The 25,798-nt window shown below is 54.2% G+C and overlaps 2 protein-coding genes and 1 non-coding gene across 4 annotated transcripts; 2 read left to right on the top strand and 1 right to left on the bottom strand.

The window, feature by feature from the left end:
- The first annotated feature begins 1,588 nt into the window (after positions 1–1,588).
- On the top strand, positions 1,589–5,388 carry CCL22 (C-C motif chemokine ligand 22). The gene is made up of 3 exons (XM_004583883.2): positions 1,589–1,669; positions 2,649–2,772; positions 5,304–5,388. The coding sequence occupies exons 1-3, from the start codon at positions 1,597–1,599 to the stop codon at positions 5,386–5,388; spliced, it is 282 nt and encodes a 93-aa protein (XP_004583940.2). The 5' UTR covers positions 1,589–1,596.
- A 5,880-nt stretch (positions 5,389–11,268) lies between these two features.
- CX3CL1 (C-X3-C motif chemokine ligand 1) lies at positions 11,269–24,460 on the top strand. Of its 2 annotated transcripts, XM_058674473.1 has the most exons (4): positions 11,269–11,694; positions 12,072–12,140; positions 19,088–19,214; positions 21,456–24,460. In XM_058674473.1, the coding sequence occupies exons 1-4, from the start codon at positions 11,625–11,627 to the stop codon at positions 22,441–22,443; spliced, it is 1,254 nt and encodes a 417-aa protein (XP_058530456.1). In that variant the 5' UTR covers positions 11,269–11,624; the 3' UTR covers positions 22,444–24,460. The 2 variants fall into 2 exon arrangements, with proteins under 2 accessions (XP_058530456.1, XP_004584186.2); XM_004584129.3 differs by lacking the exon at positions 12,072–12,140 and having other exon boundaries at positions 11,280–11,694.
- On the bottom strand, positions 14,109–14,213 carry LOC118757750 (U6 spliceosomal RNA). Its single transcript, XR_004995357.1, has one exon. It is a non-coding gene; the product is annotated as a U6 spliceosomal RNA (small nuclear RNA).
- Positions 24,461–25,798: the final 1,338 nt, after the last annotated feature.

Below are 25,798 nucleotides of genomic sequence, written 5' to 3'. Positions count from 1 at the left end.
AGTCAGTACTTGAACCAACATTTGGATATGGAGTGTTGAGATTAAAGGCAGTGGCTTAACTTGCTGTGCCACAATGCCACATCCCATTCTCCACTCCTCTCTTGTCACTCTGATCACTGCCTCCACCTACAAGGGCCCCTGAGACCACACTGGACACAACCAGATACTCCAGGAATTTGCCTGTGAGTCATTCTCTCTCTCTCTCTCTCTCTCTCTCCCTCTAAGAAAGAAGCATACCTACAGATTTGGGGAGTGGAGGATGTGTGCTTTTGCCAGGCCACAATTCTGTCTATCACAGGGTTCAACATATGTTTGTTGGATGAATGAATTGTTAGGCAGATTGTCCGTCGCAAATGGAACCAAGAATTCTGAGTCCCAGGCCTGGCTGTCCTACCGTGTGGCTGTGTAAGCTAGGGCAGGTCTCCTGCTTCACCAAGCCTCAGTATCCTTTTACATTCAATGGGCTCCAGGCATATGGACAAATCCCATAGAGTACTGGGGATGCCAGAAACAAAGGAGACCCCAACCCTCAAGGACCCAGAATTTGCCTTCCGGGGAGCTGACAGGGACTGCTCAGAGCCATCATATGCAAGGTCATTCACATGCCATGACGTCCTGAGGGCTGACCTTCCTGTGGGCTTGACATTTCAGAAAGTCCTTGACTCACAGAAATAGCCGGTGTGGTAGAGAAGTGAAAAGTGACATTCATGGGCCAGGCCAGGCCTCAGACCTTGCTGAGGATGCGTGAGGAACGTGTTGGGGTTCCTCATGTGAGGGAGGCCCCCAGGAAGCACACATCTGGGAAGTGGACCTTGGTGGCCACAGCGAGGGGCGTGGACTTGACCTTGGGTCTGTGGTTGGTGGGGGGAGGGGTGCCAAGGGACACCTGTAGCCAGGTCAAGGCGGGCTGCTGGAGTCTGGGCAGCTGACTCTGGCTGCTGCCCTGTGTTGAGGTGACCCTTGGCTGTGAGCCTGAGGGAAGCCGCCTATGCCAGGCATGAACAGTAGCATGGAGACAAGGGGACAGACCTCAGGGAAGTGGGGGCATGGGGACAGCTGGAGGTGAGAGGGAGAAGAAGCAAACTGCTGGGCTCCCCCAAAACCCAGGGAAGCCCAGGGAGGAGCAGGTCTGTTCCTTTGAAGTGAAATTGAGGTCAGGGATGCTGGCTGTGTAAGCTCCAGGTCAGGCCCTGGTTTCCAGATGAGTCGGCGCCACCTTTTCATTGAAGACAAACAGGTAGGGCCATGGGGGTAGCCTAGCTGGGGACAACCAGGGTCATCCAAGTCACGGCCATGTTGTGAGCAGACCCCCGAGGAGTGCAGCTTCCAGGAGGCCAGGCCCAAGGGGGATTTTTGCAGTCTCTGGAGACCTAGAAACCGGCTGGGGTGGGGGTCCCCTCCAGTGCTTCCCCGCTGTCTCCGGGAGGAAGTGAGGAGTTCTCCTTTCGTGATGTGAATGTCACAGCCTCTAGGGAACGAATGACTAAGAGAAGTCTGAGCCTGGTGGGTGAGTGGGTGGAGCGGACACTTAAATACTGGACCTTTCTGATCTCAGGCCACTGCAGACACCACACTGCAGACACCACAGCACAGAACATGGCTAGCCTGCAAGCCTCACTCCTGGCTGCCTTCATCCTCCTTGCCATGGTGCTCCAGGCTGCGGAGGCAGGTAAGAGTGAGGACTGGGAGGAACTGGAAGGAAAGAGGCCTACCTTGAATTCTTGTGGTCTCCTTGGGCCAGGGGTGCTGCTCCAGGCCTCAACTTACACATCTGCTAAATGGGTACTTAAGAAAGCTCTGCCTTAGCTGGGTTGGGAGGTTCTGGCAGGTGTGGTCTGAGGGTCCCAGGGCAGTTGGAATGTGCTGTGGCCAGGCCAAAGAGGAGAAACAGGGAAGAGGAGGGGCCTTTCTTGGCGTGCTGGCCCTGCCTTCCCACTCACTGCTTTTGCTCAGCATCGCCACCCAGTCCTACCTCCTCTTTCTCACGCCTTTGTGGCCAGTTGCGCTCTGTGCTGGTAGAGGAGTGTGCACTGGAGAAGGAGTCAGTGGCCATGTACAGCAACAGCCTCATGGATGAGGGTCTCCTGGGAGCGCCCCACATGCTGCAGACCTCGTGGAGCCAGTGCTGCTTCACTGGGGGGGCGGGTGGTGGAGGGGAATTGATGGTGAGCAGGACCCCAGCCCGTGGCTGTGGTACTATCCTGTGTTTGAACCCTTACTCCGACTCCATGGGGTTTGCTGAGTGACCCCAGGAAAGTGCTCCCTGACTCTGGGCTGCAGTCTCAACAGTAGGTGATGAAAGGGTGAGCTGAGGCTAACAAAGCAGGAATGGTAGGGGTCACAGAAATCACCCAAAATCTTGTTAAAATGCACCTCAGACTCCACAGGGCTAGACTGGCTTGGGTGTTTCCAAAGCTGGTACTGTACCCACCCTGGGACCCCACTGTGCCCTGGAGAAGCTCAGGGATAGTATCGGTGCCTTCCCCAAGAGCCAGCCTCCCCAGTTGCCCTTAGAGCAGGGACTTTGGAGGAGACCCAGAAAACTCTGGACCCAATCCTTGCTCACCAGAATGGAGCAGCCGTGTCTCTTGCCCTGGAACCTGTGCTCCGGGGCTGCAGTTCAGGCTGAGCATCTGTGCTCCCCCCAGGTCCCTATGGTGCCAACGTGGAGGACAGCGTCTGCTGCCGGGATTATGTGCGCCGACCCCTAAATCCGCGCGTGGTCAAGCATTTCTATTTGACTTCCATCTCCTGCCGGAGGCCTGGCGTGGTGTGAGTATGGCAGTGCTGAGGCTACAGGGACTGTGTGCGCTGCAGCAAGGTTGAGAGGCTGGGGGTGGGGCTGGGGTGGTGATCTACATGCGGTAGGCGATGGGAGGAATGCAGCTGGGCCTCCTCGTGCCAGCTGGGAGAAGTTGACTGGAAGTGATAGCTCAGCCCGGGCATGGATGTACTAGAACAAAGATAATGAACTCACCCAACAGCTATTAGTTGGGGTTTGTCACATGCCAGGGTGGGAATGAATAGCAGAGGCCTGGCATTGTGGACAGCATCTGACTCTAGGATACAGGATCCAGGACAGGGGACATGCTTGGTGCATGGGCTCAGCAGACACTCCCACAGGAAGTATTTCGGGTCCTTCCCATGTTCCTGGAGCTGTTTGGTGAGAGCTGACACATACAGGGTGCCTGTGCCTGGCAGTGCCTACACATATGGGGCTATGGGCCAGGTAGTGCCAACATGTACACCCAGCCTATGTGGATCCATGGGCTCCTCAGGGCAGTCCCACAGCAGGAGACACAGGGGCTTCGCAGAGAAGAGGGATTTGCCCAAGGGTGTCTGGGCAGAGCCAGGTCTCCTGGCCTTTCTACCAAGGCTCTTTTGTTCCTACCAATCTTCTCTGCCTCTTGGCTTCTTGCTCGTGACCTGGGGCTGTGCCTGTACCTGCCTCTCTGAGTCACACCCTGAAGTGCTGGGGACCAGTATGGGGGTTGGGTTCGAGAGCTCTTGATCCTCCTTGGGGCTCCATATCTGCTCTGGTCTTCCTCTCCCTGTCCCCACTGTTGACTCCATCTCTCAGAAGGTGTGCAGGTGAATGATGGAGAAGACTGAAGCAGGAGGCAATGCGGGTTCTGGTCCCTTAAGCTCCGAGCCTCAGTTTCCCATCAGCACAGCTTTTGTGTGTTGAACCATTGTGCTGAGCGTGCTTGCAAAGGGCCTGGTGCTGTCGTAAGTGGCTTATAAATATGGATTCATTCACCTTAGAAAGAGCACCATGGAGTGGGTGCTATTTCTGTATCCATTCCCCAGGCGAGGAAAAAAGTGCGGGGGGGCGGGTAATGGTAAAGAGCAGGTGTAAAGTTCAAGGCCTGGGCACACAATAGGTGCTCGGCCAAAGAGAGCACACGCATGGTCATTGAGCTGGAGCCAAAAGGGATGCTAGGAAGGATGTGGGCTCACAAACAGGTAGTCCCACTACCTACACAGTCAAAGTCAGCACTGCTGCCATTCTGTTTGTCGGTTCTGTGGGTGGGGGCCAGGACAGGAGTTAGGGGAATGAGTGTCCCCTGGGCCTTGTGTCAGGGAGAGAGTCCCTGCGCAGGGGTACAGCTCCAGCCACTGGCCAGTTCCTAGTCTACCTTTGCCAAGGATGGTACAAGGGTGGGCCCAGTGTTGGTGCTGTGCAAGCTTGGGCCAGTGTCTCCTTCCTGCCTGTCCCCTACTGTGCTTCAGGCCTTCAGGAGGAATGGAAGGGGGGTGTGGCCATTGTCTAAAGGCCCTGTCCCCCAGGGTCTGACTTCCCAGCGAACACTATATAGTCATCTCTCACCAGTTTTAGCACGTGGGAAACCCTCTTTGGGCCTCATTCTCTTTAGCTATAAAATGGGCAAATTCATAGGACCTTCCTTGGAGAGTTGTTATAAGAATTTATACCAATGCAAACACTTCAGGTCAACTCTTGGCACAATTATGTGGCACCTGCCTTGTGTTTGCCTGTGGGCTTGAATTTGTCTGAATTCACCACCATCCTGTGCAACTCAAATGGGGATTATCATGTGACAGATGGGGAAACTGAGGCTCAGAAAGGATCAGTGACTTGCTAGCAAGTGACAGAGCTAGAATGTGAGTCTGAACGCCACAGTCTGGACCTCCACCCCATCCTTCTTCCCAAGACAGTGTCAGTGACACCATGAGCCTCTAGGGGCTGCTGCCTCATGGGCTTGCCAGACTTTCTTTCTTTCTTCTTTTTTAAAGATTTATTTATTTTTATTACAAAGTCAGATATACAGAGAGGAGGAGAAATAGAGAGGGAGATCTTCCATCTGATGATTCATTCACCAAGTGAGTGCGATCGATGGCTGGTGCTGTGCCGATCCGGAACCAGGAGCCAGAAACTTCCTCCAGGTCTCCCACGTGGGTGCAGGATCCCAAAGCATTGGGCTGTCCTTGACTGCTTTCCTCCCAGGCCACAAGCAGGGAGCTGGATGGAAGTGGAGCTGCCGGGATTAGAACCGGCGCCCATATGGGATCCCAGGCGCGTTTAAGGAGAGGACTTTAGCCGCTAGGCCACGCTGCCTGGCCAGGCTTTCAAGGCTATGGCTGCCCATCTCCCTTTTGCAACAGGTGCGCTGCATGCAGTAGGTGGCTTGCACATTTGCATCACTCTGGTGAGTGGGCATGACCACGCAGAGCAGGTGACACATCAGAGCAGACTGTGCATACAGAAGATGGCTCATAAACGCTAGGTTCAGGAGGAAACCGGGTGGTGTCTTGACTTCGCTGTCACCCTGTCCTCCTTCCAGGTTGGTGACCAACAGAGACCTGGAGATCTGTGCTGACCCCAGGATGCCCTGGGTAAAGAAGATCCTCCGGAAGCTGGATGAATGAAGAGGGGTCCCCTGATCCCGGCCTGGGCATCTCTGGGGGAAGTTCTAGAAACCCTGCCTCTGCCCTGTCACAGCTGCTGTCCCATGGAAGCTGATGGCTCTGCAGCCCTTGGTCCCCATCCCTGTTGCTACACCTCTCCTCGGGTTCCCTGTCGCTCCCAACTCACCCATGACCCATCCTCCACCCCAGTGCAGCTGCAGGGTCTCCATCCTACCTAGTCACGCCCCTACTCCAAATCCCTCCATAGCTCCCCTCTGCTCTAAGGTGGGGCCAGAGCTCCAGGTATAGGGCATGGGGTTCTACCCCTGCCTGCAGCCTCACTCCCCCAGCACAGCTCCCTGGTCTCCAAGCCCAGCCCTTGCATTTCTACATCAGGTCTTTTCTCCATGGTTGCTGCTACCTGGAACACCCTGCTGTCACCTGCCTGTGTCTAGCCCCACCCCCTTCCCCTCACAGGCAATGTTTAGTCCACGCCACCTGCTGCCAGGTCTCCCCCTGCCCTCTGCTCTTGTTTCACACTGCTGGGCTCAGTCAGCCCAGACCCCAGAGCTGGGGCCTTGTGCTCCAGCCTGACAGGTTGGGCCAAGGTCCACAATGAGTTAGTCTGCTTTTCTGGCCTGCAGCATAGAGCATGAAGTGCAAGCTCTGATTTAGAACCAGCACCCAGTGAGGGACTGCAAGCTGAAGCAATGAAAGTAACCCTCCCTACCACCCCTGCAAGGAAGCTGCTGCCTGTCAGCTCTCACAGTCACAAGGGAGGGACTGACCAGATCCGTCATGATGCTCCAAGCTTGTCCAGAGTTTCCATCCTTCTCCATTGGACCAATTTCCTCCCTGATGCAGTCCATTCAACTTGTTAAATCTCTGTCATTATCCTTCCCTTTGGCTTTTAGTGCTTCTCTAACCCCCAACACCTGGATCAGACTTCTACTTTCCCTTTCTCCCTCCCCAAGTAGCTGGTGATCCAATTCATGCTAGGGTGTGAATGACTACCTGTGCGTTGGTATTATAAGCTATAGGTGTTTTTGTATACTGCTAAAGAGTACATAGCTAAGAGGACAAGTGGATGAATGGGAGAACATTAGGAACTGTATGGGAGGGGAACAGGTGGAACTTTCCTGGCTCTGGAGGCAGCTGGCTGGGGCGAGACAGCTCTGGGTGTGCATGGCCTTCTAGAGCCCAAGGCCAGGTACCTGCTGGAGATGACCCATGCTGACCTGCCCGCTGCTCATGAACACAGCCCAGGGTCCACCCCCTTCTGCCTTGTCCTTGGCTCTCAGGCCTTCTGGCAAATAAATCCTCTACAACCGTGTCTACTTTGGTTGCCTCAAATTTGTTATTTTGTTTATTCTTTATTTAAAAGGCAGAGAGAGCAAGAGAGCAAGAGTGAAAGTGAGAATCACAGTGAGAGTGAGTGACAGTGAGAGTGAGCCTCCATCTTCTATCTCACTCCCCAGAGGCCCCACATCAGTCAAGGCTGTGCTGGGATGCAAGCTGGGAGGCAGGAACTCAACCCAGGTCTGTACCATGAGTGGCAAAACCCCAGCTCCTGGGCCATCTGCTGCTGCCTCCCAGGGTCTGCACATGCAGGAAGCTGGAGCCAGGGATGCAGTCCAGGAGCTCCATCCAGTGTGGGATGTGAACACCATAACCCCTAGGCTGAATGCCCCCTAAGATTCTTGGCATTTGCTGTCTCCAAGAGGTGGGCCAGGGGGTTCTCTTGGTCTATTCTCATTTCCATAATGAACTCCCTGAGGTTGGGTCCTTTTATATAGAAAAGAGGTCCATTCAGCTCACTGTTTGGGAGGCTAAAAGTCTCACCCACCCATGGCAGCAGCTCTGGTTAGGGTCCCCTGACTGCATTGCATCACAACCCTTCAGAGGATCTTAGAAGAATGGAATTAAAAGATGTGTTTTTCCCATGATGTTTTTCTATTTAAAAACTTATTTTTTCAATTTTAAGTTTTTAAATTTATTTGTAGATTTGACAGGAAGAGTGAACTGGGGTAGTCAAGGGGAAAGAGATTGATTTAACCCTCTGGTTCAATTTCCTGAATGACCTAAGTAGGTAGGGCTGATCCAGGCCTAAGTCAGCAGCCTAGAGCTCTGTCCTTATCTGCCATAACAGTGGCAAGGGCCCAAGCAATTTGGCCATCTTCCACTGCCTTCCCAGCATCAACAGGGAACCAGATCAGAAGCAGGGCAGGTAAGACTCAACCGGTGCTTCCTCATGAAATACTGGCATTGCATGTGGTAGCTTAACTTGTTGCACCATAATGCTGACACTTGAATGCTTTTAGTTTCAAGATTTATTTACTTTTACTCATAAGTCAGATAAACAGAGAGGAGAGATATAGAGGAAGGTCTTCTGTCTGCTGATTCACTCCCCAAGTGGCTACATTGGCCAGAGCTGAACTAATTCAAAGCCAGGAGCCAGGAGTTTCTTCTGGGTCTCCCACACAGGTGCAGGGTCCAAAGGCCTTGGGCCATCCTCGACTGCTTTCCCAGGCCACAAACAGGGAGCTGGATGGGAAGTAGGGCCACTGGGATTAGAACCAGAACCCATATGGGTTCCTGGTGCTTGCAAGGAGAAGACTTTCAGCTGCTAGGCTACCACACTGGGCCCCCACTTTTTAATTACAAAAATCAGAGAGATAAAAGGTAGAGTGCTGGCTGTCAGGGATGGAGCAGAGAGGAGGAGAAAGTCACTGTTGAGCAGGTAAAGACTTCTGATCTTGCAAGGTGAACAAGTTGTGCCAATGGACGATGGGGAGCATCACGCAGAGCAGCATGAATGAGCCAGTGCTGCCAAGCTGTGCACCTACACTGGCTGAAGCAGTAACTTTTGTGTTATATAAATTTTTACACTTGATCTTAGCCAAAAGGCCGAGAAGTGATGTGTTATGTAGGCTTTTTTTTTTAACCACAATAAAAAAAAAAAAGGGAGTTTGGCCAAATGTGGAACAAACAAAATGCTGAGGTTACATGAGTAGTCCTCCCCACTGGCTGGAGAATGGAATAGGCAAGGCAGGGACCAGATTAGGTGAGGGCTGCCTCATGGGCCACAGGAACGGTCATAGGGCTGCCTCACAGCTTACCCCATCCCTACACACCCATGCCTACACACCATCCTGGGACCTCAGGGGAATGTCCCAGCCTCCCCAACCTCCTCTCCACAGCTCTGTGTGTGTGTGTGTGTGTGTGTGTGTGTGTGTGTGTGTGTGTGTGTGTTCTGTTACTGGAGCTGGGAGAGTACCTCCTGTGTCATATGAACAATTTCCTCCCTGATCCCCCAAGCCCTTTGCTCCTGGGCCAGCAGTGGCGTCACTGCCACTCCATCCTTGCTCCCCAGCCCTAGCCAGTCCCCAGGGACCAGAGAGGTTGCATACTTTCTGCCTTGGTGGGACTTCCCCCAACACCTGGAATGCAGTGAACACATGCAGCATGCACATGCAGGGTGCCAAAGAGAGCAGCACAGTGGCTGTCACCAGCACTTCATGCATCCTGAAAGGTCATGGACTAAGCAGAGCCTGGCCACACACACCTCCAAGTGCAGCGTGATGCATAACAGATTCTTGCCAAGACTAACCAATCTGCTTCTGATCAAGCCTTCCTGTTTTACCGGAAACAGGTCAGGGAAGAGAAATAAATTAGATGACATCTCAAGGAAATAAGATAAATTAAAAACAAGAACATCGTAGAGTATACGATGATGGTCTTCTGAAAAAAAAAAAAAACTATTTGAAAGGCAGAGTGACAGAGAGAGACAGAAAATGAGGTCTTCCTTCTGCTAGTTCACTCCCCCATTTGACCCCAGAAACCAGGAGCCTGGAACTTCATTTGGGTCTCCCACTTGGGTGGCAGAGAACCTTATACTTGTGTCATCTGCGGCCTTCCCAGGTGTATTAGCAGGGAGCTGGATGGGAGTGAGTGCCCCTGTATGGGATGCTGGCATCACAAGTGGGAGTAGAACCTGCTGTACCACAAGAAAATGATGTTGATGCTTCAAAAAGCCAGTGTCATCAAAACACATACAGAGAGTTTTTGGAGAAGTGAAACAAAAACTATACGGGACGCCTGAGTCTACACTGGATCGTGGTTTCAAAAATAAAAGAGAAAAAAAAAAAGAATGGATGGAAGGAATAAAAGGAGGTAGTGAGGGAAGGAAGAGGAGAATAAATCCAGGGTGAATCCAGGCTCCTGGCTGCTGACAGTTTCAGAACTTGGGCATGGCTTGGTATCCCCACACACAACAGGAGTGCAAGAGGGTGTTTGCTTGTGGGTTTTTTTTGCGCCATGGACATGAGTGCCGTGAGTGCCGTGAGTACCGTGAGTACCGTGGGGCAGCATGCACAGCAGGGCAAGTGCGAGCACGTATTCCTATCCTCACTTTGCCAAGGAGGAAGCAAAATCTCAGAGATGTGGGGAAGCTGCCATGGATCCCACAAAAGTTGTGCCAGAGCTCCAGCACTGCCTCGCCCCAAACCCTCAACACTTCTTGCAGGTGCTGTCTGGGTTGGAAAGGGGTCTCTACTTCCACCTGCTGGCCCTTCCTGAAGGGTGGGGCTTCCCAGTCCTGCCTCCTTCCTCCCAACCTCCTCCTCTCCCTCTTCTCCTCTTCCTTTCCCCTCTCCTGACTCTTCCATCTGCAGCTCCCTTCCTGTTCTCTTCATCTTCCCTTCTCCCTCTCCCTTGTCCTGTCCTTTCTCCCTCTTCTGCTCTTACACAAGCAGGGCAGAGAGAGACCTGGACTTCTGGGGTTCTCTCTGAACCTCAGTTTCCCCAGTTATAAAACACAATGCAGGACAATGGAAATGGAAAAACTCCTGCCTTCGCAGCTGCACACTTTAGGAGGAAGGGAGTCGCTGGCCCATGCCCAGCTGCTCCTCCTCTCACAGGCATGTCCACACCTCAGGGGACCCACCTGTTCTTGGGTGGGGGACAGGTAACTGAAGAGCCACAATTCCTCTGGCCTTGGAAACTAGGTGGCTTCTTTGTCCAGCCCTACCTGGTACAGCTAGCTCTATAATCTGGGACGTGGGTTTTCCCGTTGGCTGGCTGCCCAGTGACACCTAACCCAGTGCAGCCAGCTCCTGACTCTTCCACTGGAGTCTGGGGAACTGTGGCCACCACCTTCAGAACTAACTGTACTGCTCCTGACACCAGCCCACAGCCTGCATGGGTCTGGCCCAGGGAAAGGGGAAGCCTGCCTGGCCCAAGGGGTGCAAGCCTACAAGGTCAGAGCTCAGGACCCTCCCCAGTTCCTTCATTGGGCAAGTTGAGGCCCAAACAGTTCTACTTCCAATTTAAGAGGATGTGTCAGATAGGTACATCATCATTACTGGGGATGGTTGGCATGGCAGCCATGTGATTCCCACACTGTAGGGGCGGTGGCAGTGCAAAGCAGGAGCGGCAGGGGTTGGGGGCAGGATTCTCCTGTGTCCTCAGTGGTCTAACTCCTTGCCCTCTTTGTGGCAGTGGGAAGAAGAGTCCTCCCTACCACCAGATGGAGGGGAACCTGCCCCTCAGAGCCTCTGTTTCTCTGTCTGACAGATGGGTGGGATCACTGAGTCCCCCTTGTTCTCCAGGCTGCTCCAGGGTGCAAGGGCTGCATTCAGAAACAAGGTCTCCCAAGAGGAGCTCATGTCAAGGGCTTGGGGTGCAAGCTGGGCTGCACCCAGGGGACTCACAGTTAGGGCTAGGGGTACAGGTTGGGTCCAACAATTCCTCCCAGACCAAAAAAGAGCTGGGAGGTGGGAGGCCTCACTGCTGCCTTCTACCAGCCAGGCCGTCTTTCTGTCTACTGACCATTCAGGAGCTGGGGCGCCTGGCCCTACCCTAGGGGGTGGGTCAACTCTGGCAGGGAGGTGACTTGTGCAACGGGTGTGTACCAGGCCCTTTGAACCCTAGAACGTCTTCCCAGGAAGACTGTAGGCCACAGAGCTTCTGGCCCAGGACCCCTGCGGCAGCCCCTCCGGCGGCGGCGGCGGCGGCGGCGGCGGCGGAGTCAGATCGGTTCCTTGGCAACATCCAGGGAGGAATCTGTGCTCGCTCACTGGCTCCCTTCCGGCCCCCTCCCTGCTGCCTGCCTACGGGGGTTGGAGGCGGAGGCAGCAGCGCAGCCCCGTTATAAAAAGCGACGGTGGCAGCGGCGGCGGGCAAGCAGGAGAGGGGGCAGTTCTGAGTCGCTTTGGACAGAGGGGCAGACGCGTGGCCCCAGCCTAAGACTCTCCGCCATGGCTCTCATCGCTGGCTCGTGGCTGCTGTGGCTGGCTGCGTTCTACCATCTCATGATCCTAGTGGCTGGTGAGTGTGGCTGGGATTAGAGCAGGGTTAGGGGGCTGGAGGAGGGGAGCTCCAGCCCCTTCTGCCCCCTAGCACCCCAATACCCCGCCTGGCGAAGGCACAAATCCCTGTGAAAGAGGGAGCCTGGACCCTTCCTTGTCCTAGAGGCGGGAATAGTCTCAGGGGACTGCCCTTGCTGTGTGCAGGGCGCAGGCAGCAAGCAGAGGGGATGTGGGATGTACAGGGTACCAGGAGGGGGTGCACCAGGATGATGGATGCTGAGGGGGAGAAGGACAAGTGGAGGGATGGGAAGGAAGGACCCAGCTGGCCATGGGCTGGGGCTCCCTACCTACCCACCCAGGGTTAATGTGTAACCTGCAGTCTTGGCCTTGTTCCAGGTTCGCGCTGGGACTTTCTCTGGCCTGATGGTAAAGCCCTCCAGAATAAAGGGCCCAATACCAGTGAAGGTCAAGGTCATTGCAGCTCTTGGGTGGGGTATAGGGGTGCTGTGTGGGTCTGTGGTCCCAGTGCCTGAGTGTCCCATCACACACTGCCTTCCTCCTGTCCAGTCATTCGTAGGTAGATCCCAGGACCTGTAGGGCAAGGTCTGTCCATCTGTCCCACCTACGCTGGGGAAGTCAGAAGCCCAAAGAGGTTTAGCTGCTGACCTCAGGGAGCACCAGCCAGCATAAGGCAGGAGAGGGAAGACCCACTGAATGGGCTGCAGCAAGGGGCACACACTCATGCTGACCACCTCCAGGGGTCACACAGTCTCTGTGAACCGCTGGAGTCAGCCTCATCCTCCCTGGGACTGATGCTCAGAAAAGGTAGAATTCAGCCCCAGGGCACACAGAGAGGCTGGGAGCATGATGACCAGACCCCAGCTGCGGGAGCATTTCCATGGCCCAGCCTCAACAGGGGGCAGGGAGCAGAAAGGGGAGTGAGTGGGGAGGTAGGGGTAGGGGGCCAATGGCTTCAGGCTTCCTTGTTTGGAGACTTGGGCCATGAGGATTGGGGCATTTGGGGTTAGTGAGCCTTGGAAGACGGAGGAGGGGGTGTCAGGTGGGGGTTGCTTTGCCACAGCCATGCAATGTGCTTCTGAGCAGGGTCTTGGTCCTGGATGCTGCACATTTAAATATAGTTGTTGCTTCTCTAGGGGTGTGTGTGTGTATGTGTGCCTATGTGTTTCTGTGTATACATATATGTGTTTGTGTGTGTGTACACACGCACGCAGCATTCCACTGTTTCTTAGGGTATTTTGGAAGAGGGAGGAGGAGGGTGTGGGAGGCCCCTATACTGGGCAGGAAGGGTGCCCCAGGCTGGGGGTGCCAGGGTGCTCTGATTAGCAGCCTAGGGCTTCAGGACCCAGGTCCTGGTGTTGTTTGTTGACATTATCAGGAGGCACTGGGCACCATTTCTGTGCCTCAGTTTCTTCTCATCTGGCTTTGAGGGACCCTGGTCCCCTGAAGCCCCCTACAGAAGCCCTGCGGGAGGCAGGTTGAGGGGCTTCGCGGTTGCTGAGGGCTGTGCGTCATTCCCACATGTAGGTCTGTGGGGCTGCTGGGCGGGGCGAAGGCTCCCGTGCTTTATGTAACAAAACCTGCAGATGCAAGTCACAGCCCAGCACTGACGCATGCACACCCACTCAAGTCCCGACAAGAGAGAAAAATTTCTGTTTTAAGTGGCTGGAGTCTGCCCCCTGCTTGGCAGTGGGGGGTTACTGGGGAAGGCAGGGGAGGACAGATTCAGAGTGTCAGATCCAGGCCTCACCAAATTTAAATTCAAAGTCCTTCTATCTTCCAGGCATGTACTGGAACACCTAAGGCGTGCCAAGCTGGGTTCCAAGAGCAGGGGCCAGAGCATCCCTAGTGGAACCAGAGCTGAGCTGCAGGAGACAGCAATGGGTGCAGCGAACCAGAGAGGGGTTGGAAGAGAAAAGGCCCAGGAATGAGAGAAAAGAGAGAGCCGAGGAGCAGGTGCCTGACATCGAGTGACAGCTCTGCTTGATTCTGGCTTCCTGCTAATGGGCCTCCTGGGAGGCAGCTCAAGGACTTGGGTCCCTTCCTGCCATGGAGGAGACCCAGTTGGAGGACCTGAGTCCAGCCTTAGTGTGGTCTTGTGGGCTTTGGGAGGATGAACCAGTGAGTGGCAACTTCTCTCTCTGTCTTCCAAATAAGTATTAAACATTTTTTTCCCCTAAAAAAATATAAGAGGGAGAGAGGGACAGGGAGATGCTGGCATTTAGAGAGGGTGGAGCCAGCCTCCCTGGGCAGAGATTGGAGGGGCCCTGAGAGGGAGCCCCAGGTAGTAGTCCTCATGCCTCAGGGGTGGTTTTAGCCCCAACCTTTCACTCTCCAGGGACCTAAGGAAATTTGTGGAGATGTTATTTTTCATTATATTTGTAAAAACGTAACTTCACAAACATAATCAACCCATTTTATTTATTTTTATTTGTTTGTTTACTTGTCACCCTTGCACAGGGGCCATGCTCTTTTTCTCTATATCGTTCCAATTTTAGTACATGTGCTGCCAAAGTGAACATAATCAACCCATTTTATAGGGCCATAAAAAGCAGCACACAGATGACCCGGCTTAAAGCCACCCCACAGTGCTTCCTGCTGCCTTCCACCTGGGACACCCAAGCCAGGATCTGGCTTTCCCGGTTTCCAAACCCTTTGACAGGTAGAGTCATAGCAAATATGCTTCAGCTCTCAGCTTCCAGCCCACAGACCATAGATAGGATCCCTCTTCTGTTTCCTATCTGGTTTTGAGGCCTGGCTAAGTGCACCCCTTCCATGTCTGGATCTTGGTATTTCCCCACCCACCCCGTCCACCAGTCCCCTCCATGGCAACTCTGAGGGCTACTCCCCACACCCTTCCTTGCTCTGGAACTTCAACCCCAACAGGCACACCTGGGGTTCACCAATACCTCCATGATGTGCTACACATCTGGGAGATGGTCTTGGCCCCACTCCATGCACTCTAGTACGCCTCCGCGGGTTGTTTCTGTGCCCTGGTTTCATACACCAGCTAGGCCCTCTTGTCCCACCACCTCTGCCACCATCACGCCCAGTCATCTCTGCCCTCTGTGGAGCTGCCTCAAGTTTGTACGAGCCCAGCCTTGTCAGGGTGAGCGGGTTTCCTGCTCCCAAACATGCACAGAGCGTGGCAGAGATTTCCTCAATGTCTTGGTTTTCTCTGATAGAAAGGGAGGCAGACCCAGCCAGGGTAAGCATGGGGTCCACTGTGCTTCCATCTGCCCAAGCTGTCACCTTGGTAGAGAACAGCCTGGGAGCTAAAGGTGCTGCTGCCAAAGCCACTTCCTAATGGTGGCAGGTGACAAGCAGGGTGGGCCTCTGAAAAAGTCTGCAAGGGAGCAATAGGGGTTGCGGAGGGAGGGGCGGGGGGCTAGGAGTCAGGGAGCAGTTATACGGGATGTACCAGGTGGCAAGGAGTGAGGCTCAGAGTACATGGGACAAAGTTGGAGGAGACAGAGCACCCGAGTGATTGGCTTGTGGAGAGGAAGGGAACAGCTGGAAAGCATGTGGGTTTTTGAATCATGTACAAATGAGATATTGCGTGCTATCAGACCCTTGGGCAGAGTCAGCCAGCGTGGGAACATGGGTGTTCCCAGGACTACAGACAAGAAGAAATGGTTCAGAATCAAATGAGCAAGGCAGATATCTGAACTTAGTTGGAGGAGAGTGACCCAGGTTCATCCATGACCCAAACATGCCGGCATCAGCACAAGGACCTTGAAGCAAAGTACTCCTACAGGTGTTTGCCTTTGCCCTGGGTGGTAGGGATGGGGTGGAGCATAGCTGTGAGGATAGGAGGGCTGCCAGGACAGTGGCCCCAGCAGAAGTCCTCAGCTGTGCACGGTTCTGGTTGTCAAATGACTCCACGTTTTTGCTTTGGTGATGGCTGCTGGCATCTGAGTTGGCCAAACCAAAGGGGGCGCCTAAGGACAGCACAGGACAGTTCTCTGGTCCAAAAGATCTGTGTTGGTCAGATCTGCTTCAGACTTATGTTTTATAAAAAGATTTATTTATTTGAAAGGCCAAATTACTGAAATAGAAGATAGAAGGAGAAACAGAGAGAGAGAGAGAGAGAGAGACAGAAAGAGGTATCTTCCATCTGCTGGTTCATTCCCTAATGTCCCAGGCTGGGCCACACTAAAGCCAGAAACCTAGAACTCCATCCCGATTTCCCACATGGATGAAGGAAGCCAAGCACTTGGGCCATCTCCAGGCACATTAGCAGGGAGCTGCGTGGAAAGTACAGCACCGAGGATTTGAACTAGAGTCCCTATGGGATGCCCTATGGGATATACGGGTGGTAGCTTCACTGCCATCTGCCGTGGCTCCGGGCTTTATGCTGAGAGCTGCACCGACATGCACAACAAAGACATATGTGTGAACATACCAGCATTCTCCACTTCCCAGTACATATGTGTGGACTTGCCGGCATGCTCCAGACATGTCCTGGAATGTAGAATTTTTAACTCAGTTTAGTAGCTTAAACAGTGAAGGTCTAAGAGGCAGGAAAAAAACTAGCTATACACAAAGTAACTTTGTGGGCTTGAGCCAATGATTTAGCCTCTCTGATTCTTGACTTTTGTGCCTACAAAATGGGGATACCAAACATTCTCTTTGAAGGGATGGTAAGAAATAGTTTTTGTGTTTTTATTGATTTATTTGAAAAGCAGAGAGATAGGAATGGAGAGACAGATTACTCATTCATTGGTTCATTCCCCAAACACCTCCAACAGCCAGAGTGGAGCCAGGCCAAAATCAGAAGCCAGGAGCCCAACTTGTGTCTGTTGCCTGGGTGGCAGGGATCTATCTGTTTGAGCCATCCCCTGCTGCCACCCAGGGTGCACATTAGCTGGAAACTGGATCTGGGAGCAGAACCAGGACTCAAATGTTGGCAGTGATACGGTACCCGTATCCAAATGCCACACTAAATGCCTGCCTGCCTGCCCTAGATGCTGGCAGTTAATGCAAGCAGGTGACATGGGGTCCAACACACAGCAAGTGCTCAACCAAAAAAGAAAACCTCTGCTGCTTTATGGGTATTTTTAGGCTGGGAGCCCTGTGAGGGCACATCCTAGCCTTGGTCACCCCACTCCCCGGCATAGAGCCTGGGGAGGAGTGGGCCCAGCCTTTGTTGCTTGAATGTATGAATCTGATGATCTGATAGGTGTGTTAGAATAGGGGTGCTCTTAAGAAGTCAACACCAACACCTGTGGGAGGAGAGTTCAAGGTTATGGACAAAAGAGCCTGTGGTCCTTGTATGTAACTAGAAGGAATGCAAACAAGTGACCAGGAAGTGGAGGAGTGAGTGGTGGGTGAGATGAAGGGGTGTGGAGGATATACAGGTGAACAGGTGGGAGAAGTGGATGGACGGGCAGGTAAGTGGTTGCGTGCCCACAGGAGCACTGAGAACTGCAAACTATGCCTTTCTGTGGACACTGATGGAGTGACCACCTCAGCTTGACCCTGGTAAACACTGTGACACCAAGAAAGATGAGGTCCCCGTTCTGTTGGCACTGGCGGCAGATAACAGATGACCGGCTGGCGGGAGGCATTATCTCCCATTTACAGGAAGGAAAACGGCAGCTCTGAGATGGGAAAGGCCTCTCCTGGGCTAGCTACATAGCCCTCTGGACAGGACGCAGAACTTAAGCCTGGACACCAACCAGCCCCATGGCAGAGGCAGGGACTTGGGGCCCTGGTGTCCTTGTTGTGGCTCTTACAGCCTTCCCCTCCCTCTCTGTACAGCACCCTGTGTCTCCTCCTGTCTCAGGAGCATCACGTTTCTGGGGGCACCACGTTTCTGGGGCTTCCCCAGGAAGCCACCTGCTCCTACGCAGGTCTGGGGAAGCAGCTGCTGAGTCATGGCGAGGTCCCCCTGGGGAGGAAGGAGGGCAAACTGTCTGGTGGGGACTTTCATATCCTGCTTCCCCCAGATGGAGGGAAGCCCCAGGAGCCCAAATTGTCCATCCCAGGCCTGCAACCCTAACCTGCTCTGCCCACAGGGGGTAGGCCAAAGGTACAAGTGATGGAGTGGAGAAGTCGGAGGTGGGGTGGGGAGGGGTCAGGGGAGGTTGGAAAGTGGAGCATGCCAGCACTTCCACATGTACGGAGTGGGAAGTGGAGCTTGCTGGCACGTCCACATGCATGTAGCAGGAAGTGGAGCATACTGGCATGTTTACATGCACATAGTGAGAAGTGAATCATGCTGGCATGTCCACACGTATGTAGTGGGAAGTGGAGCTTGCTGGCATATCAACACGCAGGTCCTTGTGTGTATGTCAGTGGAGCCCAGCTATCAGTTGGGACCTTGCAGACCCTGAAGTGCTAGCTAGTGTCAGCTTGGTTTCTGGACTCTGCTTGTTTGCCTGGTGTGGCCTGTAGGTTCTTGTTGCTTCTGCACATGACCTTGACCCAGATCTGAAACTTGAGCTCTTCCTCATTTTTGAACTCATCATGCCCTGAGCTTACCTCAAGCAGAAAAGTATCTGGAAATTTAGGGAGAGGGGGAAGGCAGGCATGCAATGCAAACCACCTCAAGTGCTTATACTGAAAGCTTGGGCCGGGTTGCCCTGTCCTGCCCTGGGGTTTCTCTCCAACTGTGCTTGGTTCCCAGCCACCTGCATGCCCACCATCTCCTAAATACTCCAGCAGGTAGCCACAAAGGCTCCCTCTGCTCTCAAGCAGGAGAACATAGACGCTTGCTGCAATGGCTGTCCGGCTGCCCCTACCTTCCTCAGAAAGCAGTCGTGTGTAGGTTTCCTATCTGGGGACCCGGCTGCATGGCTGCATACATGTTTATGTGGTTCTGTGTGAGACGAATATTCAGGCCCTGTAGTTGTGGATGTGTGTGTGTGTACACGCGCACCTGTCACAGGCTGGGCATGGGAACTGTGTTGGGCAGAGGTCTGGATGTATCTCGGAAGTCATAGAAATCCCTGAGCACTTAGGAGGAATGGGGTGTATCCATATTAGGGGGTGATAGGTGACTTAACTGGGGTGAATGCAGGATGGAGGAAGGGTGAGACTATAGACTGGGAGGGTCTGGGAGCTGGGGTCCTGGGCAGAGTTCTCCAGTGTCAGTCTCATTCTCTTGCTGAATCATGGACCAAATACAACTTAACTTCCAAAATGCAATACTCTGTATGTGCCAGAGAGAAAGTACTGCAAAAAGAATTCATTTTCATGAATAACACCCTGAGGTCGACTCTGTTTTTTCCCTGTTTTATGGGTGGGGAAACTGAGACACCAAGGGGATTTTGGAGAAGGGGGAGACTGAATCCAGAGCCTTAAAGCAAGGGTGTGCAGGACACAGGTCCCGACTTGGGTGCATTGGGGTAGGGAGGCCAAATGTTGATCAGGGATCTCTTTGGTCACAGGTCAGCACTCCGGTATGAAACAATGCAGCTATGAGTGCAATGACAGCAACATGACCCCGAAGATTCCCTTGAGACTTCTCGCTGGCTACAAGCATAATGAGAAGTCCTGTGAAAAACGTGCCATCATGTGAGTACGGCCTCCATGACCCTGAACCTCAGGCTCAGCACAGCCCAGGGCCTTTCCCAGTCTGCATGTACACCTGCCCAGCCCACCTGGGCTCCCAGCCAAAGGCCTCAGCAAGCTCTGCCCCTTGCTCCCTACTTGCAGTCCATCTGCTGATGTTACTAGCGGTATCATAGGGCTTAGGATGGCAAGCGGCTTCCTGAATGGCCCAGGGTGGCTGTGGGGCGGCCACCTTGGCTTATGGCCTGCAGCAACCACAGTAAGGGACAATTCCTACCAGGCTGAAGCACTCTCACATTGATCCTGGGCCCACCTGATGGCAAGTGTTGGGACAGAGTGGTCCAGAATCCCACATGCAAGTCCCAGCTTCACCTCTTTCAGGCTGGGTGCCCTGGTTTCCTTGGCCATCATGCAGCTCAGAGGATGAAAGATCATGTTCCTTAGGGGCATGGTGCTGAGCAGAGCTCCTGCGAGCAACAGGGGGCACTCTCTTCACTGGAACAATGGCAGAGAAGGAGATAGCTCCCACTCCAGACTGTGGGGAGGGATGGGATTGGGTCATTTTCTGCTGGTTATTGGGACCCCTCCAACTCCCCTGGCCCTGCCCTGCCCATCCCGGTTACTGGCTCCTACTGGAGTCCCAGGCCCTGAAGCCTTTCTGCAAAGCTGACTTAGGGGCACTCAGCAGGAAATGGCCAGCAGCCCTGCGGTCTCCCCTATCCCACCACCTCACAGTTTCTGCAAGGGGCAAAATGCACCAGCGTGCCCCTCCCTGACCTCTCTCTCACCTGCCCTCCCAGTAGGCCTTGCTTTCTCCCTGGACACCACTGGCCTCTGCTTTCTCGGGAAACAGAAGCAGAAGTGGGCAGCCTCACAGGGTTGTGCTTCCTGCGCATGCTGGCTTTCCAGAGCAAGAATATGCACAGCATTCACTCTGCCCCCCTGAAGCCTGGTGCCCCACCCCACACAGGAGTGGGGGCAGTCGCCACCTTATAGGGTAGCTGGGAGAGGCAGACAGCCACAGAATGCCAAAGACAGGCCTTGGCGTAGTGTAGAACAAAGGCCCCCTCAGCTCAGACTCTTGCTATGGGAACTAACCAGCTTTGGGGCTTAGCGAGAGGAGGTGCAGAGGGCTCCAGATTGGAAAGGCACTTGGGGTTGTAACAGGGCCATCCTCTACAGGGCTGGGACCTTACAGGTTGCCCCTTGAGGAGGAGCCAGAGGGCAGCAGTGGTCATGAAATGGAGGGAGGAGTTAGGATTTGGGGACATCCAGTTCTCCCCACTGTGGAGTTCACCTGTCACATGCCTCCTGCTGAGAAAGCTCCCAGCCATGATGGTAACAAAGTTACCCCCTGCCTCAATAGTAACTGCACAGAATTTCCAGAACTTTCCCAGAAACACATGCTATGAAAAAAGTGTGTATGGATTTGGACAATCTTTTTTTTCTTTTTTTTTTTAAGATTTATTTATTTTTATTACAAAGTCAGATATACAGAGAGGAGGAGAGACAGAGAGGAAGATCTTCCGTCCAATGATTCACTCCCCAAGTGAGTCACAATGGGCCGGTGCTCGCGGATCCGGAACCAGGAGCCAGGAACTTCCTCCAGGTCTCCCACACCGGTGCAGGGTCCCAAGGCTTTGGGCCGTCCTAGACTGCTTTCCCAGGACACAAGCAGGGAGCTGGATGGGAAGTGGAGCTTCCGGGATTAGAACCGGCGTCCATATGGGATCCCGGGCGTGTTCAAGACGAGGACTTTAGCCACTAGGCCACGCTGCTGGGCCTGGATTTGGACAATCATTTGAGCCCCCATAAACTTTTCATTCCCGTTTCCTATGGACAGTTTTGGGGTACCCTCAAGTGTCAGTTAACACCATGATTATTTTTATCTCTTTCTCTCTCCTATTCTGAAGGAAGCTTTTTAGCCAGTTTACCTTGGCACTGTGACACTGAAGTAAGGCTACTCACGTGTCCCTGTTTCCGGGGACTTTCCAGTTTCAAATAAGAGGTCCCTCTTCCTGAGACACACCCCCCAAAGCTGGCATGCTTCTCTGCCCCTAGCTCTCAGGTGAGGCCCCAGGTCCTGGAAACTCAGAGCTGCTCCAGGCGTCCGAGAAGGGAGTGGGAACAGGATCTGCAGTCAGTAGAAAAGGTGCACAGGCCCCCCTCCCCTGACCCACCCCCCCACGCTGGCCTGGGTTCCTGGTGTTTGGAGATGTCATGGAGTTCCTGTCTTCCTTACAGCTTGAAAACAAAGAAAAACAAGACCTTCTGTGCTGACCCTGAGGCGCAATGGGTCCAGGAAGTAATGAAACACTTCGACCGCCAGGCCACTGCTCAGACCCCACACAGCGGCACATTTGAGAAGCAGATTGGTGCTATGAAGCCAAGCATGGGCCTGGCGAAGGCGGGGACCACAGCAGCACCCAGTGGGATACCCGAATCAGCTGTGGTCTCAGAGCCCAGAGCCACAGGGCATGGCTGGAGCCCTGAGCTGCCTCCTTCTACCCAGGAGGCACAGACGGCCGTGGGCACCTCCCCAGCACTGCCCACTGCAGTGCCCGGCTCCTCAGGAACCACAGAGCTTCCAGCAGAGTCTGAAAGCCCTGAGTTTTTCAACACAGCCACTGCCTCCTCTGCCGCTGTCCCTCGGCCGCATTCTACTGCTTACCAACCTGACGCCACTGAGGCCCCCTCCATCAAAATGCCATCTACTGATAAATCCTTCACTCAGATCCCAACCACCTCACACCCCACCCCAGAGAAGAACCTTGGACCTGAAGGTCATTCCCTGGGAGCCACCACACAGAGCTCCGGGCCAGGGAACCCTCAGGGTGCCCAAGAGACAGTTCCCACGGTCGCTCACACAGACACCTTCCAGGACTGGGGACCTGGCAGTGTGGGCTATGTGTCCTCGGCAGGGACCCCTAGCAGCGAGCCTGTGGCCTCAGGCAGCTGGGTGCCCAAGGCCGAGGAGCCCATCCATGCCACTGTGGAGCCCCAGAGGCTGGGCGTCCGCATCACTCCAGTCCCTGACACCCAGGAGGCCACCCGAAGGCAGGCGGTGGGGCTGCTAGCCTTCCTTGGCCTCCTCTTCTGCCTGGGAGTAGCTATGTTCGCCTATCAGAGTCTCCAGGGCTGTCCCCGCAAGATGGCAGGAGAGATGGTAGAAGGCCTGCGCTATGTGCCCCGGAGCTGTGGCACCAACTCCTATGTCCTGGTGCCCGTGTGAGCCGCTGCTGCCACCTGCCTGCCTACACCCACTTATTCCATCCATGAGCTGCCCCCTCACCCCCCAGGTTCCTACCCCTCCTCCCCCACCTCCCATACAGCCAGGCCTAGGCTGGGATCATCCACAGACTCACAGAAGAGGCTGGTCCTCCCCATGTGAATTGCTCCAAGCCCAGGGCTGCCCTCGGCCGTTCTTGACCTCTTGGGGAAAGTAGGAACGACCTCTTACCCCACCCCACCCTGAAATCTGGAAGCTCTCCTCTGCTGCTGGCTGGTTTGAGGTTCCTTCTGACACAGTCCCCACCCCAACCCCATCAAACGGTTATTTATTGTGCACCCAGCCCCCTCTGGCCCGGGACTCCCCAGGACTCGCCAGGACTGTCAAGGTCCTGCATCTCACAGGTGAGCAGCGGCCAGGACCTCTTGCCTGCTCCCTCCCACTCCTTCGTGTCTCCTGGTCCTGCTACACGCATCCCTGCCCTTCCCTCCGCCCCCCCTCAAGGCCACTGCGGTGCTATGTTCCCCAAGCCCCACCTGGGGACCAGTCTTGCCTTGCATGAGGCTAGCATGGGGCCTCCGGGGACCGCTCCCAGGAAGGCACTGTCCTCAGTGAGGCCTCATGGGACATGAAAAGGAGGGGACCCAGTGGCTTTGGTGCTCCTCCTCTCTGTCAGGCTGCTAAGGCACCTTGACAACAAGGCTTGAGGCTGGCAGGGCCTGACGCTTGCTTGGCGGTGAGACATCTGCATGCCATTTCAGAGTGTGTCCTGCCTCTAGCCTCCATTTGGCAAGGGCATCCCCTCTGGAATGGGAGGAGGGGTCAGTGGTTATGACCGGAGCTATGACATCCCTACCTGGGTCCAGACCTCCTTTCTGCAGACCCCAAGGGCAGCCTCAGTATGGATTGCAGCAACACTGCCATGGGGCCTGCAACCCAAGGGCATCTGCAGGGGCAGCAGCGGGGAGTGCAAGGCCTGCCTTGTGCTCCCTAAGATGGGGACTTGGCTGGGGCTTTGTGGGAGCTCGTTTCTGCCAGGTTCCCAGCCAGCCTCAGTGATCGCCAGACACATGTGTCCTTGAGGAGGCTGGGACTCCTGAGAGGTCCAGAAAAAAGCTCTGGGTGCAGTGACCCTCCCAGCTGTCCTTCTAGGGACTGACTGTAGGTGGCCTGGCTCGCGTCCCCCTTGGTCCCCTGCACCCCAGGCTCCTTCCCACGGCCTTGAGTCTCCTCCCACCTTGGTCATCCCTGAAAACACTGTTCCTTGCATTCCAGGATTTCCTCCCCTCCCCCTTTCCCCACTAAAGCAGGGCCTGGAATTTCCATGGGTCTTATGCAGCTATGGTCCTGGCCTAGAGCCTGCACATACCCTCCCTCCACTGTGCCAGAGAGGTGGAGGTCATGGCCATGAAGTTGGCAGGTCCCTCTTGACTGCGAAAAGGGACCCAAGCTAGCTGCATGCCCCGTGGACCAGCACTAGGACCTTGCAGCTCTCCCCCTTTTGGATCCTGAAGGCAGCTCATCCCTCCCCTCGGACTATCCCTAACAGTAACCTTTGCTCTCTCATGGGCTGGGCTTCACCCAGGGGCCAGTGATGCGGTCTCTGGCAGGTGCATGCTCAGAAGAAACCCCAGCTCTACCCCTGACGGGGAGGAAGACCTGTGGTCATGCCCACCTGCCCTTCAGCCTGGTGTGAGTGGTATGCTCAGGGCCTGGCTCAAGTCACTGGTGATGGCTCGGAGAGGACAGCAGGCCTGATGCACTTTGACTCGGCTGCCCCAGGCTGGGAGAAACTGCAAGGACAGGACACCTGGAGATGGAGTCCTTCCTTGCAAGGAAGCTGCTGTGATTTAGTCCTGCAACAGACTTTGTGGGTTGCCCGCAGGCCTGACACGGTCAAGGGCAATCTGGGAAGGACTTTGGAAGGACTTGGTTGACCCTTTTGCTCTCCCAACCCTCATCACTAATGTATGTGTGCCATTTTGTATTTTATTAATAAAACTTAAAAGTCTTGTGAATTAAACAAAAGGTGCTTTCTGGGGGAATGGGCCCAGCCCCTGGGCCAGGGCAGTAGGGTAGTCCCTCTGGGAGGATGGAGCAAGGGAGGGGCCCTGTCTACAGCCTGCTGAGGGGAGTAAGGAGGGCTGGGCTCCTGGCTCTCTGTTCTACTTGCCTGTGTCGATAGAGAAATGATACGTTTCCAGGCCCCAGGTGATAGCCCAGTGGCTTAATCCTTGCCTTGCATGCACCGGGATCCCATATGGGTGCCAGTTCATGTTCCAGTTGCTCCACTTCCCATCCAGCTCCCTGCTTGTGGCCTGGGAAAGCAGTAGAGGATGGTCCAAGACCTTGGGTCCCTGCACCTGCATGGAAGACCCAGAAGAAGCTCCTGGCTCCTGGCTTCAGACCACCTCAGCTCTGGCCATTGCAGCCACTTGGGGAATGAATCAGTGGATGGAAGATTTTTGTTTCTTCTTCTCTCTATAAATCTGTCAGTCCAATAAAAATAAATCTTTAAAAAGAAAAAAGAAGGAAGAAATGAAACATTTCCCAGCAGCTGGCATTCCTGGCAGGATTCAGAGTCCCTTGTGAAGGTCTACCTCATGCCCAGTGAGCCACTGTCCCAGGGGCTCCCGGGCCACAGGCTAGTGACTCAGGGAACAAGCAGGGCTCCGACTTCTTGTCGCTGCCTTGCGTCACTCCTGTCTCAGACTGAGGGCAAAGAGCAGTGACTGTTTCCCAAGGTTCACAGATGGGACTGTAAGCCTTCCAGGGTCCTGCAGTGGCATCAAAACCATTGCTTCATTCAGTTGTGCAAATTGGACACTGCACAAGGATGTCACAGATCAAGTTCAGCTCATCAAAGGAATTTAGTTCCCAGATTCAGGTGCACATTTTTTATGCTACCATGTGCTTTGAAATGGGATTCTATTTTGCAATTGTTGGTTTGTTGGAGTCCGATGGGTAGAATCTTTATTAGTTTACTACTTGTCAGAATATCTTGCCATCAATAATGTCAAGTACCTAGCTGGGGTTTTTTAAAATGAGAGGCAACATTTTCACAGCAGGACATTGCCCCACAAACTCATTGTCCTATGTTCTCGCAGAAGAGGGCTCAGAAGCACTGACCCCGTGGGCAACATTCCTTCAGGAGACAGCAAGTAGACCTCAGTGACAGCTGCTCCTTGAGCTAGGGCAGGTCCGGAGAGGGCCCTATGTCCTTCTGTCCCCTCTGCCTGCATCGTGGCTTCCTGAGAACTCAGTCCAGCAAAGTCCCCAGCAAAAGTAGGCCATAGAGGGGGGTGAGTGTTTGGCTTGGCGGTGGGCAAGCCACCGTATGGGACATCTGCAAGCCATT

Source organism: Ochotona princeps, chromosome 16, assembly GCF_030435755.1.
Source record: "Ochotona princeps isolate mOchPri1 chromosome 16, mOchPri1.hap1, whole genome shotgun sequence".
Classification (NCBI taxonomy): Eukaryota; Metazoa; Chordata; class Mammalia; order Lagomorpha; family Ochotonidae; genus Ochotona; species Ochotona princeps.
The sequence above is the reverse complement of the archived record's forward strand: the minus strand, read 5'-3'. Positions and strand labels throughout refer to the sequence as shown.

What these genes read in the sequence shown, in the direction of transcription:
- CCL22 (XM_004583883.2), top strand. Translation starts at nt 1,597, where the DNA reads ATGGCTAGCCTGCAAGCCTCACTCCTGGCTGCCTTCATCCTCCTTGCC. An exon ending in GCTCCAGGCTGCGGAGGCAG is followed by an intron (nt 1,670 to 2,648) that starts GTAAGAGTGAGG and finishes TGCTCCCCCCAG; the next exon opens with GTCCCTATGGTGCCAACGTG. An exon ending in TGCCGGAGGCCTGGCGTGGT is followed by an intron (nt 2,773 to 5,303) that starts GTGAGTATGGCA and finishes TCCTCCTTCCAG; the next exon opens with GTTGGTGACCAACAGAGACC.
- CX3CL1 (XM_058674473.1), top strand. Translation starts at nt 11,625, where the DNA reads ATGGCTCTCATCGCTGGCTCGTGGCTGCTGTGGCTGGCTGCGTTCTAC. An exon ending in AGGGCCCAATACCAGTGAAG is followed by an intron (nt 12,141 to 19,087) that starts GTCAAGGTCATT and finishes CTTTGGTCACAG; the next exon opens with GTCAGCACTCCGGTATGAAA. An exon ending in TGTGAAAAACGTGCCATCAT is followed by an intron (nt 19,215 to 21,455) that starts GTGAGTACGGCC and finishes TCTTCCTTACAG; the next exon opens with CTTGAAAACAAAGAAAAACA.